This window comes from Madurella fahalii (assembly GCF_045866475.1).
Source record: "Madurella fahalii IFM 68171 DNA, scaffold_2, whole genome shotgun sequence".
Taxonomy (NCBI): domain Eukaryota; kingdom Fungi; phylum Ascomycota; class Sordariomycetes; order Sordariales; genus Madurella; species Madurella fahalii.
The window spans coordinates 7,124,281-7,138,031 of NW_027263972.1; the positions used below are offsets into that span (position 1 = coordinate 7,124,281).

A 13,751-nucleotide genomic window follows, 5' to 3' on the forward strand; every position below is an offset into this window, starting at 1 on the left:
GTGGTGCGGGAGAATTGGTTTGGTGGCTTGTGAGGGCAATGCAGATGTGCTTGCCAGTAACCGCAACAAGGGCCGGAAAGTGGCGAGGCAGTTCATGTGATTTGCAGGGTCATCCTGGCTTTTTGCCTCCCGTTTGGGATTCCGGTGCGTCGTGCCTAGGCCGGATTGCAAGTATTCTGTAGGCTCTTGGGTGCGCCAGGAGGGACTAGCATCGTACTCGTATACGTATGGTCCGCGGTGGACAGTTGGTCATAATGATGAAAGCGGTGAATGGGAGGGACAAGCGTTCTGACGTCAGGGTGAGGGGAAGGAGCGGTCAGCTTTGTCGATCGTGTCGGGGTGGAGGATTTGCCGCAGAATTGTTTGCAACATTAAGCCGTTGGACGAAGCCCAATAAACAAGCGCCAACTACAGCAAAGGCGTTGTCAAGGATGTGGTAGCTACTGCAGAGCCCCAAGGCAGGACGCCTGGTCATCTAGCAGAGAATGAGAGCAAAGCGAAAGGCAAAGGCTTAGCTTGGTTACAGATAAATAACACTAGGTACTAATTAGACAAAACCAGAGTTTGTTAAACTACGGTACGTGTCGAGCTCAATGTTTGGAAATTTGGTTCGGCCAAGGGCTGTTATGCCGTCGATGACATCATCACGAGCACAATCACAGAGCGCTGGGATGGAGACGGAAATTTCCCTTCAACACACGCTCCAAAGCCGGCGGAATCTAAGTTAGAATCCGTGGAGAGTATTTTCATACAGGCTGTCAAATCCGGCGCCTTTCGATCTCAAAAAGTTTTGCTGCCCGTTATGGCCCGTCTTTTCCTCGTCCTGGTGACCCTTGGGGCGCTTATCCTCAGCCACCCGCATGAGATACACCCGGGCCAGCATGTCTTGACCCCAGGCTCTATCTATCCGGCAGCTCATGTGGAGGGTGCAGATGAAGTCCGCGAAGAGTGCGTATTCTGCGCGTGGCTTAGCCACCTACCTTGTTAGCTGCCCATCGAACCCAAACAGTAGCTGATGTCCAACTTGAATCACGCGTACCTCATTAGACTGAAGAAGGCCGAGATTATCCCTACCGGTATGGATCGAAAGCCTTGGGGCTGAGGTACTTCAACTGATTTTCGGCCCAGTTATTGACGATTTCAGGCCCTCGCTGGCCGTCCACGTCAAGTGGCCGTCCGGGAGGCATGCTTCCCTGGGCAACACGCTCAACCCAAAGAAGCTGCAGGATCCGCCCGTCATATTGCTCCACGATATCTCCAAGGCTTCGGGCATCTGTGCCGCGGGCATAACTTACGTTGTAGCGCTGACGGATCCGGACGCCCCCTCCCGTGACGACCCAAAATGGTCCGAGTTCTGCCACTGGATAGTATCCGCCACCTTGAAGCCGTTTTCTAGGGACCCCAGCGGCTGTGATACGCGCTCTCGAGGTCAGGCCATGCTAGACGAGGTCATGCCATACAAGCCACCGGGACCCCCTGAAAAGACGGGCAAGCATCGCTATGTTTTTCTAGCCTTTGTTGCCAGCAACGGCACGACCGACAAGTTACACTTGTCGAAGCCGCCGAACAGACAGCACTGGGGCTACGACACCAAGGAGGGGGAGACCAAGGGAGTGAGGGAATGGGCTGAGGAGAACGGACTAGCTCCGGTTGGTGAGTGGGCACAAGCAACAGCCCTGTCTTATTAATTGCACTATACTGGAGGCTAATGGGAAGACGCCAGCGGCCAACTTTATTTACGCCAAGCACAGGAGGCAGTGAGGGCTTCGGTGTAGATCCAACTACGGGCGGTGAATCAAATCTGATTGCTTAGGTTGTTGGAATGCAGTGTAGACTGCAACCTGCATTTGAATCAACGGCGATTCCCGACGTCTTGATTGAGACAACTGCCGCGCTGCTGCAGAAGCCGGACGCAGGCATTCGGACTTGGGCGCACAGTGCCGGCCTGTGATCAGCCACGGCATTCGAGGCTTCCCCGCAGCTGAAGGATTGTGATGACACAGTGCCGGCTGCAAAGACCTCGGCGCTGACGTGCCCTCTGGCGACACTTCAGGCGCCCCTCTGGCTGAACACAATCAGCAGATCAGCAGGGCTCGCCTGAGGAAGAACAAAGAAGTGCAGCGTTGCAGAGCGCAGAGCAGATCGCAGAGTGCAGTGGCCTGAGTTGATGCCCAGCAAGTATGTACGTACGGTATGGTATGTACATACACGGCGAACCGCCTCCTGCTCGCCGAGCTACCCGTCCCGTCTTCCTGCGCCGCAAAGTCGCAACTTGCATATGTGACGGTCCAATATCATCAGTGGACCCTGGAGGACACCTTCGTTTTTCCTGACGCTTGATACACCGCCCTGCATGGCGTGCTTCTCCCTCGCCGAATCGGATGCGGTATCTTAAATCGCGGAGCGGCAATTGCAGCCCACATTGACACGTTCTCGTCCTCGCCTCTGCACGAGGATGGAAAATTCTGATAGTCAGGCCGCGATTGCTCAGCGCTCTCTGCTCTGCAACCTTCAGCACACTTTTGCTTCTTCTGGCTCGCCCACGATGGCCGCGTCCGCCACCCTCATGAGACCGGGGGAGGTATGTGGCGCCCTTCGCCAATCATAGGGAGGTCTGTCGGCAGGGGGTTCCGTCTCGAGCAAAGGGGGGGAGGCCGTCGCTGGCTCAATCTGTGGCATGTTTTCTTGGTACTCGCAAACCCATCTTTTTGCATCTAGGGCAGCCTCGAGAGAGTCGAGCAGAGATGAATATAACCGCTCGCCATCACACGGACGGTGCAGTGATTACTCGGTTTTTCTGATCCAACGACGCGACCCTGGAGAAAACCATACGGCCCTGTTGCCGGATTCGCTGAATATTGATCCCCAATGACCCCACCGAACCGCTACCGCGCCATTCAGCCCGCTCCCGTGAAGCGCGAGAGGCCCGGAGCCAGCTCCGGATCCTCCGCCCACTCGGCACCACCATGGCTCAGCGGAGAGCGGCACACGAAACGGCTAAAGGCCGTGACGCAAGCATGTCATGCATGCCGTCGCAACAAAATGAGGGTGAGCACTGGAGAAGACGCCAGGTCTCCTGTCGACGACTCGACCTCTCCACCGTCGCTGTCACTTTTTACGTACGGTTGTGCTGACGGGCTCTTGGCGGCCCTGTAGTGCGACGGCGAACGGCCAAAGTGCGGTGGATGTACTAACAGGGCGTTGCCATGCGGCTACGAGGGCGAGGCAGGGCAATCGCGGCAGGCCGCTCTAAAGTCGCGCCTCCAAGCCCTCGAGAAGCTGGTCCGTGCCCTCAAGTCGAAGCCCGACGACGAGGCCGAGCAATTGCTGCGGCGCATCAGGACCGCCGACGACATTCTCTCCATCTCCAGCGACGACGACTCCAAGACCCACGGTACCCCGCCCGCCCCGCCGTCGACCACTGCCGCGTCATCGGTCTCGTCGCAGACACAGTCGTCCTCGGCAACCTCCGGCCTGGAGAGTTCCTTCGTGGCACTCTCCACAACCGTCAACGGCGCAATGTCCTCGCATGCCCCATCCGAATCCTTGTCGCTGGCGCGCTCTCCGGCGCGGACCGGGCAGGGGCTACCGGCCCGCGCGTCGGCTCACCTCTTCCGTCTCGTGCTCCCCGACGTGGATTCCACTTGGGACGGAGTACAGAGCTTCTTCAGCTTCAGTGGGAAGCTGTTTCACGTCTTTTCTCTGCAGGACGCGATAAACTACAGAAATGCCATCTATGGACTCGATGGACGGCCGGATATCTCCCAGAAGGTGGCCATCTGCTGCTTGTGCGCGGTGGCGGCCGTGGGCATCCAGTACAACTGCAACAGCTTTGAAAAGGGCTCGGAAGAAGTCCTTTACGATGTCAGCCGCCACTTCTTCTCTGACGTCCTGGAGCAACGGCCACTGGATGCAATCAAGGTCTGTACGCTGTACGCCCTGTACAACATCATGAACAAGGCCACGGTGGCTCTAGCTTATGTCGGTGAGTAGAACCATCCGCGAGGGACTCCTTTTTACCCGTTTTCCCGTCTGCCTGCTGACCCGGCTCGCAGAGGTTGGCCTGAGCATGTCTAGGAAACAAGCTGCAAGCCACGCTTCCTCGCTTTCTGCCAGCGAGTCGGTCGACTTCCGAAGAACGTGGAGAACGCTGGTGTTCTTCTCCAGGCAAGCCCAGTTGTGCGCCCCTTCGGGTCCTGGTGTTAACCATAAGCAGTTGGCTTTCGTCGACTCTAGGATACATATCGAGCGCCGGCGATTCGGATTTTGCGAAACTAGTCCCGGTAAGCTACCCGGCTGATCTACCGGCTTGGTGTGGATGTACTCATACCGTGCCCCCCAGGTTGCCGAGCAGGATGCCGACAACTACAGCGCCGAGGTTGGCGAACGTAAGTGTGAAAAGCGTGGGCTCATTGATTTGGTATTAATTATGCTAATTCTGAGTTGCTCCCCGCAGTTGTCCAGGCGGAGATCACCAAGATATCGTTGCTGAAAGCCGACATTCTACGGACTCACCTTGCCGTCGAGGAACTCTCGACGCGCAGTATGGAAAGTATCCGCAAGGTGCTCTACGACTGGCATGGACAGCTCCCGCCGCAGGTGCAATTGCAATCCTTGCAGAATCCGAACTTGCCCCCCCTGGTTAGATGGTCCATCTACCACACACACCTCTTGTATCAGGGTGCCTTCATGCTGGTATATCGCCGGATTGTTGCCCGGTGTTTCCGTGCCTACGAGAACGGGGACGGCTTGTCTTACCTCGTCGATAATCCGATTGCTCTGAGCCTGGTGGAGCAAGGCGTCAGGTCTGCGAAGGACTCGGCTCGCATCCTCGGTCTGCTCCTCGCCGAGAAGGGCGTCATCAGGAAATGCTGGATTGTCATGTACAGTAACCAGCGCCTTCTGCACGCCAGACCTGCAACTGACACCCTCCCAGATTCCAGACACATACAGCATGCATCGTCATCCTCCACTCAGTGGCCCAAAAACAGCTCCACGGTTTCCCGCCGTCGTCCTGGGTAGACGAGATGAAGCAAGCCCAAAAGTGCCTCGACGTACTCGAATTTTGTGGCGCCTTCGACCCGGTCGCGTTGCGCTTCCGCGTTCGCTTGTCGAGCATCTACAACAAGTTGATGGTCCTGGCGCCCGAGAGCCCAATGACGGCCATGACGCGCGTTGAAGAATGGGTTCCTCCGCCGCCGGACTTCCAAGTTGCGGATGGCGACGCAGCCACGGCCGAAGGGGACCCCGGCGTCCCCGCGGAGAAGAACGTTGCCGTGGAATACCTGTTTACCATCCCGCCCGGGGCGAACGAAGAACTGCTGCTCCTGTCTTACAACTTGCTGCACCAACTGTGCCGTCCCTGGGGCGACGGGGAAGGGTCTTGCCGCCCATCCGAAAGGCTGGAAGCCGGGAAGCAACTGGTGGCCCGCGACGACCAGTCACAGGCGTTGGAGACACTGGACTGGAACTTTGCCAAAGTATCACCGTTCCGCTGGGACACGGGAGGGATTGGCGTGTCGGAGAAGGACGTGGCTGTGGATGCCAGCTGCTTCTTAGATAGCGAAGCGCCGAGCGGTTGGTCCCCGGCCGAGGACGTTGAAGTTGGAGGCGGGTAACCAGGCCGCCGCCTAAATTTCGGTATGTCACGCACTCACGGATTGGCTGTGATCTTAGTTGGGAGCGCTTGGTTCGGTCATGAACACATATCTCTCATTCCCTACAATCATTGCAAACGAAACCCTATTTAATAATACGAGAAAGTCCCGGAATTCCCTTTACCCCCTTTTTGCGCCCAGACTCCACACAACCACTCGCATTTGGATCTTGGGTGATGTTACGTGAGCAATTTCCTCTCTGGCCCGGCCACCGCCGCCACCCCCCGTTGACTCGCCTGCCACCGCCTCAACTCCTCGAGGTTCACCTGCCCAATGATATTCCCCCTCTGCGTCCTCAGCTCGGTCATCTTCATGTCATGCTTCTCCCTCACCCCGGCCCGCTTCAGCCCTTCCCTCTCCGCCAGTATCCTCTCCTCCTCCTCCCTCCTCCCCCTCGCCAGCTGCTCCTTTCTCCACCGGTGCTCGTACTCCTGCACCATCCTGACGTTCTCGAACTCGAGCTGCTGCCTGTTGCGGTCCTCGGTGCCCGCCCACTTCTGCCTCTGCACGTCGCGCAGCTGGGCCAGGCTCTGCGCGTGCCGGAGGGCGCGGTGGTCGGCGGCGAGGCGGGCGCGGTCGCGGCGCTCGTCGAGGCCCTGGGCGTGGGCGCGGAGGCGGTGGGCCGCGTCGGCGTCGCGGCGCTGCGCGAGCATGGCGAGGTCGTCGTTGTGGTGCTGCCAGCGGATGCCCGAGGCGACGTTGGCCTCGCTGGTGCGGATCGCCGAGGCCGCGTGGTGCGCCTCGGCCCCGAGCTGCACCGCCTGCTGGTGGTCGAGCCCGCGGTGGCGCCGCCGCTGCTGCGAGAGCTCGTCCGAGTGCCGCAGCTCGAGCGAGTGCTCGTCGTCGCGCAGCTGCAGCGCCGTCTGCGCCTTCTCCCGCTCCCGCCGCAGCGCCGCCGCGTGCTCCTCCTCGGCCAGCTGCCGCTGCCGCTCCCGCGCCCGCCGGTGCCGCTCGTACTCGCGGATCTCCTCCGGCAGGCCAACCGCGTCGTGCGGTTGGGGCTCTTCGATGGTCGCGTAGAAGCGGTCTTCGCCGCCGTGCATCTTCAGGATTTGGAGGAGCGTTTGGGATGCAGGGCCAAGGAGTATGGATTTGGTGATGTACATGGTCGGGGAATAGTGGTAGATGCCCTGTTGGTAGGTGTTTTCGTGGCTGTTGAGGGTTTTGTAAAGCATCCGGTCTAGGAGGATTCGCGTTATCGCTTCGTTATTTTGGTTATCCAGCGCGAGGAAAATGACGGTTTTGCCGTGGACTTTGAGGAGCGGGCTAGCGTCGACGGAAGAGAGGAGATCTAGAGCCTCTTCAGCAACCGCGGTGTCGTGTGGTACGGTGGCTTTGAACGCCATCTCCCCCAGAGCAGTGCGGCCGCCGTGCTTGCTTGACCTATAATTAGGATCATGACCGGCTTCTACGAGAAGCTTCATGGCCTCCACGTGGAAGCCGCGCGAGGCTTCGTGCAGGCTTCCATCGTTCACGATGGGTTTGCTCTTCAGCAACAGCGAAACGATATCAGCACTGCCTGCCCGAGAAGCGTAGAAGAGGGCTGAGTGTCCCAAAGCGTCCTTGGCAGAGGCCTTTGCACCAGCCTCGAGGAGAAGCTGCACCAACTCCCTCCGTCCAGACTTTACTGCTAGCAATAACGGGGTTGTCCGCGACTGCGATGTAGTAAATGACACGTCGGCTTGGCTTGTCAGCACGGCACAAACCGCTCGTGAGGAAACAAAACTCACCTCCGTGGCGGAGCAAGGCGCCCACGACCGCCGAGCTTATTAGCTTTCCTTCTTGGAGTAATGCCCACATAAGGACCGGAACGGGCTCTGCGGCAGAGCCGAGCGCTTCTCCCTCGTCTTCGGTTGTCTCGGAGCAGACTTGCATCGGAACAGTTGCCTCCAAGTGGCAGCCAGCCTTGACCAAGCTGTCGAGAATCGCGACCGATTCTCCGTAAGACTTGAGGCAAAGGAGAACCGGCGGCGGCATGCCCGGGAGCGACCTGTTGAAGTCCGGAACTGCATAACGCTGGGCTGCAAAGATCTCGATCATTTGAAGGAGTAGAGCCTCGTCATGGTGAGCCATGATTGCTGCAGTGAGTGCTAGCGTGGCTGATGAAGATGTAGCGCCGTTGGCTAGGAGGTAAGAAAGCAGGCGCGGATCTCCTCGGCTGGCGGCGATGCTGATGGCTTTCCCGTTTCCCGAGTTGACATCAACATTGACCGCAAACAGCTTGCCCAACAGAGTCTTTGCTAAGTCTGCTTGGGATTCCTGGCAAACAAGGTGGTCCACGATTTCAAGCATTGCCCGACTAGCAACCTGGCGGGATGCACCGAGTCGGAGCATAATGTCCATCACGTCGACATGTTCAAAGGCGATCCATTGCTTGTTGCGGTTGATGATGGCTGCAAAAGCCTGCGTGTAGATGGATTCGCTCTGACCCGAGTACTCGGAGAGTAGACCGAGGAGACCACGGTCAAGGTTGGAGGCCGCATGTCGGATGCAAATTCCGTCTTCGTGCGTTGACTCAGCCCCCGAGTCAAGGAGCATCTTCACCAGTGGCAAGTCAACGTTCTCCTCAAGCACAACGTGCTTTAAGGCCGTGTTCAGGTGGTCGAGTTGCAGCCGACTGAGCAGCTCTCCAAAGAGAATTGCCCGGTCTGGTCTCGGTGCTTTCAGCGCCTCGAGGAGCGCTGTGTACAAGGCCTTGTACCCCATACCCTGACTGAGAAGGAGGTGGAAAGATTCCAGGCGGAAATTCCGGACTGCATAGACGAAAACCTCTCCATTATTATAGTTTACCGATGCGCGAGTGAGAAGCAACTCCACGAGGCTCCTTTGCACCCCAGTTAGCATGCGCTATCATGATTCTTTTTGGATAACTGAACGTACGTATTCCCCGGGTCCTCTTTTAGGACGCTCACCAACGCCTTTCCAGCGGCGTCCGCATTGATCTCCCGCCGGAGGAGCATTTCGAAGAGCAGTTGCTTCTTCTGCGGGTTAGGAACATCCATGGCCCAGGACAACGCGGCACCAAGGGAATCCGGGGACGGTTCTTTCGCCACGATCTCCTCGGCCACCTCGACGCATGATGATCGCACAGCGATCTGGAGGGCCTCTCCGTTTCCGAAATTAACGTCTGCTTTTCCATCGTGCAAGACAAGATGGAAGAAGCTCCTGTCTCGTTTTATGCTCCTTTTGTCGCCGCGTCTGAGATTAGCGACGAGACAGTGGACAATCTTGACCAAAGCCTCAGCGACGCACGGCCCTTGGGCTCCAGCGTCAATGAGAAGCCGCGCAACCTCATACCGAAGCTTAGGAGCAATATTGAGGGTTTGCGAGATGGCAAGGGTGAGGCTGGTAGGGGATGGTTTGAACTCGAGCAACTTTGCAACAACGTCTAGCTGCTCGGAACGGATTGCCTCGATTAGGGCAACTGCTTCGTACTGGCTTGGGGGCCTCCTGTGCCGCAGGATCGTGCCCAGCAGGTGGATTTGCCCCCGCTTGACTACCTGGACCAGGCCCTCGGTAATCAGACGCGTCGTTTCCGGCCCAGAGGAACCTGCCAACAGGCACAAGTGCAGGAGCGTGCAGTTCACAGCACTGTCTTTTTCCCCTATGAAACCCTGAAGCGTCCCCACGGCAGCATCGAGTGACCGCGGCGAAGGCCGGACGGGCGCAGACAGGAGAATGGCGACGATGTCCGGGCGGGAGATTTCCACGGCTTTTACCAGCGCGATTGCATCTCCGTAGTTTACGTCTGCCCAGTGGTCGAGGAGCAGACGCAAAACATGCACCGACCGGTTCTCCACAGCAAGCCGAAGGCTTGTTGAACGGCAAGCTAGACAAGGCAGGTGATGGCCGGATAAAAGGACCCTGATGAGTTCGACGTTGTCGTTGAAGACGGCATTCTGAAAATCGTCGTGTAGCTGGACTGGACTTGCCCCGTGGTTGAGCAACGCGCGGAGAACAGCCAGATTGCCCCTGATTATTGCGTGGTGAAGAACACTGTCGAGATTCTCTTGGTCGGCGTAGGCAGCGACTATCTCGACGGTCTCGGGTCGGCACCGGAGCGTGGCTCGGAGGAGAACGTTGCTCCTCTCGCCCTGGTGGTTTCGCTGCGTGAACTTGTTCCAAGTGTTTGAGTTCCTCCGGCGGACAAAGTTGACGTCGGCCCCAAGGGCTAGCAGGGCCCTGACGACGCCGGCCGAACCGTCTGATTCAATGACTTCGGCCAGCACTCTGTTCACCTCTCGGTAGGTGAACTCGTTGCCGGCTTGGGATGAAAAGCGGTGCCGAAGCCACGACAATGGCTGCCCATCGCGGTCCAGCGCTCGTTGGGCTTGGAGCAGTCGCGTTGCCTGCTTGGTCTCGTTCTCCATGGTCCATGTCCCGGGCCCGAAACTCCGAATGTGGACTCGATGACGAGAGACTCGAGGGTTGAAGATCCGCTACGACGGCTGACGAGCAAAAGAGGCTAGCGGAACATTTCAAGCGATTCACTTGACAGGAGTCGAGAGTGAGGCTGCAGCAGGTCGCACATTTGAAACGCTGTTGACTACGCTGCAGCGCTGCTTGGCTAGCACGTTATGCAGGGCGATGGGACTTCAGTGTCGCATCTTGGGGCCCAGCGGCGTGGATTGGCCGTTGCCCGCCTCTGGCTGCGTCGCCCGCACCTGCGGATGAGCTTCTGCCGCAGCATTCCATTGGCAGGACGGCGTGCATCCAGGAGGATCCTGCTGCGTTGTGTTGGAGCGACCTTGGCGTTTTGCGCGTTGGTTGGCTCTCATGCTCCCAAGCTGTGTCAAATAGCCGCTGAACCGCTAGACCCGGAGCCAACCGCGGTAGCCGGTCGAATTGCCCGCGTCTACCGAGCCAGGAAAAGCGCGCTGGGTGGTCAGCTTTGAGACGACCAGACTGTACCGTTTCCGAAACCGATGCAGTCCCCTGCATCAGGGTGTCTTTTTATCTCTTTATTGCCGATATGTGACTGGGATCAGAAGCACCTTCGCCTCTTCCAGAACGCCAGTTAACTGGGTTCGTACAGTACCGTACCTATAGTAGCACCTGGTAAGGCAGCAACTCACAAACCGAGGCGGGCATTTTGGAACTTTGCACTACTTTTTGCTCTTCTTTCTTTTCTCTTCGTTGTTTTTCAACAGATGCAGCTACCTCCCTCTTAACACAGCCTCTCGACCTCGACCGACGCGTTTTGACAATTGCCTTGGCCTCTGCATCACACCACAAGCTCGGGGAACTCTTGCTACCGGTGGCAAGCTTACTTGGTGCTCCGGAGCCCCGTTGCTCTGGCCAAAAGTGCGGTGCACACCGCGACAGCAGCGACCCCTGTCGACATTGCAAATGAGTAGCGGAGGCCCTCGTAGTAAACGAGCCGCGCTTTAAGCTGCACGTCCGGTGGGAGGGTCTTGATGGCAGACACGGAATGTCGGATCTCGTCAATAACCTGTATTCATCCGAGCGGTAAGCATCGCGCACATCTCCAGTTTTGCACATCGCCCGACTCGTCAAAGGAACAGGGCGTACTCTCCATTTGTCTGCTATCTCGCCCACGGCATCCGGTAGCCGGACGCTGAGCGTAGTCTGCACAACGGCAGATGTGATTGCAACGCCGTAGACAGTCCCCAGCGAGCGAATCAGGTAGACCGTAGACGCTGAAACAGCGTGATCTGCGGACAGCCCGGTGAGCAACTCCACGGCTTCGGATCATTCTCGTCCCTGTCCTTACCTGCATGATCAAACGCGGCAAGTGACGTAAACAGGATGCCGGGATACACTATCCCTTGGCCCAAGTTCGCCGGGAAGATGCACACGTTGTACTTCCACGTCGAGTCCTCGAAGCCAAGAGATGCCACCAACGCGTTACCGAAGACCATGAGGATGGCCCCCAACCGCACAAGCGTTAGCAGCTTTCCCCACCTCGACATTACGACGCCTGCGACGAGACCCCCAATTGGCGTTGCCAACGAAGGAATCGCTAGCCGGGCGCCTGCAGTTGTCGCCGAATCAAGCAGGACGACTTGGAAGAAGAGGGGAAGGTTGAAAAGGTACTGATGAACCGAGTAAGCGCTTGCTGCGGCGGGCATAGCGCCAGGCCAGTAAAAGTACTCACTGCATATGCAGACAGCCCGACACAGATATTAGAGAACTGAATCAGCAACGGCAGGCTTCCGCGGAGCATGCGCAGTGGAATGATGGGGATGGCGCGGGTCTTTGCTTCCACCACCAAGAAGAGGACAAGGAGAAGGACACTTCCGACGAGCGACGTGACCACCCACGGATTGCTCCATGGAACCTCATTGCCGCCAAGGCTGAGGCCAACAAGTTGGGCGGAGATGGCAGTCACTAACAGTAATGCGCCAATGAAGTCGACCCTGGCCCACGTATCCCCGAAGCTCGGGTTCAAGCCAAACCCTCCTTGCGGATTCTTTATGACCAATGCTCCAGTGAAAAGCGCAAAGGCAGATATCGGGACTTGGAGGAGGAAGCACCACCTCCAGCCAACGCCGTCGGCGATTGATCCGCCAAAGGAAGCGCCGCAGATGGCACCAAAACCAAACATGCCGTTCTGCAACGCCTGGTACATGCCACGCTTCCGAAACGGGATCATATCCGAGTTTACGATGGTTGCTTTGCAGCTTAATTAGTTACGTTTTCAATCTCTTCGAGCACTCTGGAGATAATTAGCACATACCCATCGTCATTAACCCGCCGCCGCCGAAACCGGTCAACGCACGCATGCAGTTTAGCAGGACAATTTCATTCGCAATACCACAGCCAAGGCAACCAAGGCCAAACGTGATGCTCGAAATAAAGAAGCAAATCCGGCGTCCGAAAATGTCTGATACCCGGCCATATAGAGGCTGGAACGCGGTACTCGTGACAAGATACGACGTCGTCAGCCACGACGCCGTGTTGGCGGAATTGAACTCGGAGCTAATCACGGCATATGTCGCCGCCGTGATGGTGCCGTCAAAGCCGTATAGAAAGACATTGGACATGATGGCCACTTGGATCCAAAAGAAGCCCCGTGGCGGTTTCCATGAGTCCTCCTCGGGCGCTTGGAGAAGCGGCTGGTCTTCTCGCGGCGCCCGTTGGTCGGTGCCCCTAACCTCTGATGAAGTCATCGTCCGGATGTGGTGAGTCCCAGATTACTTGGTTAGAGAAAATTGAATGCAATGGAAGTGAGATCGTATCCTGTTCAAAAAGAGCGATTGTCAATAATATAGGAAAATTGCGATTGTCGCATTGCCGATGTGGACAGGGATATGGATATCCGCTAACGACATAGCTCTGATACAGCGATATCTCTTCCCCCTGAGTCCACCTCAGCGCGCGGTCCGACTTCACTAACTGGGAATGGGGTCCGCCAGGCTACCTCCGGTCCCGGAACCTTCCCCGCAGAGTATTCACCCAAACAATACGGGGAATCTGATGCCCGCAGGGCACCCTGCATTAGGTCTCTGATATCTGCCAACTCGGCGCCGACAGGATCATCAGTCACAATAGGGGGCTACGATGGTGGATCGACGCGTTCCGCCTGAACCTTTGCGGTTCACCAGTGAAGACGAGGTAAGGCGCCTGTCCGGCACGTTCACATTTTCATCATCCCGAATTGCAACCTCTCTAGTATTGTAGGGTGTCCGAACTGATTGATGGCTAGCGGATCGTGCCCGTAGGTTGGCTCAAAAGTTATCGGGTAGGTAACCAGCCAGATCTCGCGTTACATTGACGCAAGCTACCGTAGTTCATAAATCAGGAAGCACGGAAGGGTATCACGGCAACAGCAGGCTTGAATTAGATACTCTGAAGCCAAGGTGAGACATTGTATCCATTCTATTTACCACGACTTTGCCTTCCGAACTTACTACCTGGGATCTCTCCAAACTACTGTCAGCTTTCAAAAGGGAGTGCCGTCAGGGGCCCCACCTCTGATGGGAGGAATATCGAACACATGGCTGATAAGCGTAGAAAAGTACTACGGATGTCTAGTCAAAGCAAAATGGGTGTTGGGGTTGATGTGTTTCCAGTTGGAGCGAGAATTGGAAGCCCGAAGGCCGAGAAACAAAGTATGCCGTTGAGAAGGGT

General features: G+C 57.3%; 4 protein-coding genes across 4 annotated transcripts; 2 read left to right on the forward strand and 2 right to left on the reverse strand.

Annotated features, from left to right (window-relative positions):
- Positions 1 to 802: 802 nt before the first annotated feature.
- TFS1 (carboxypeptidase Y inhibitor) lies at positions 803 to 1,761 on the forward strand (the record flags this gene model as incomplete). Its single annotated transcript, XM_071060259.1, has 4 exons — positions 803 to 948; positions 1,048 to 1,076; positions 1,129 to 1,653; positions 1,724 to 1,761. 4 exons carry the CDS (start codon positions 803 to 805, stop codon positions 1,759 to 1,761), a joined length of 738 nt encoding a protein of 245 aa, XP_070916360.1.
- A 1,107-nt stretch (positions 1,762 to 2,868) lies between these two features.
- Positions 2,869 to 5,618, forward strand: MFIFM68171_04840 (uncharacterized protein; the record flags this gene model as incomplete). Its single annotated transcript, XM_071060260.1, has 7 exons — positions 2,869 to 3,048; positions 3,157 to 3,985; positions 4,056 to 4,167; positions 4,217 to 4,283; positions 4,343 to 4,388; positions 4,457 to 4,883; positions 4,937 to 5,618. 7 exons carry the CDS (start codon positions 2,869 to 2,871, stop codon positions 5,616 to 5,618), a joined length of 2,343 nt encoding a protein of 780 aa, XP_070916361.1.
- Positions 5,619 to 5,836: 218 nt separating this feature from the next.
- On the reverse strand, positions 5,837 to 10,027 carry MFIFM68171_04841 (uncharacterized protein; the record flags this gene model as incomplete). The annotated part of the gene is made up of 3 exons (XM_071060261.1): positions 5,837 to 7,338; positions 7,388 to 8,481; positions 8,538 to 10,027. The coding sequence occupies 3 exons, from the start codon at positions 10,025 to 10,027 to the stop codon at positions 5,837 to 5,839; spliced, it is 4,086 nt and encodes a 1,361-aa protein (XP_070916362.1).
- Positions 10,028 to 10,923: 896 nt separating this feature from the next.
- Positions 10,924 to 12,790, reverse strand: MFIFM68171_04842 (uncharacterized protein; the record flags this gene model as incomplete). The annotated part of the gene is made up of 5 exons (XM_071060262.1): positions 10,924 to 11,109; positions 11,190 to 11,332; positions 11,392 to 11,713; positions 11,776 to 12,293; positions 12,358 to 12,790. 5 exons carry the CDS (start codon positions 12,788 to 12,790, stop codon positions 10,924 to 10,926), a joined length of 1,602 nt encoding a protein of 533 aa, XP_070916363.1.
- Between the last annotated feature and the right edge of the window lie 961 nt (positions 12,791 to 13,751).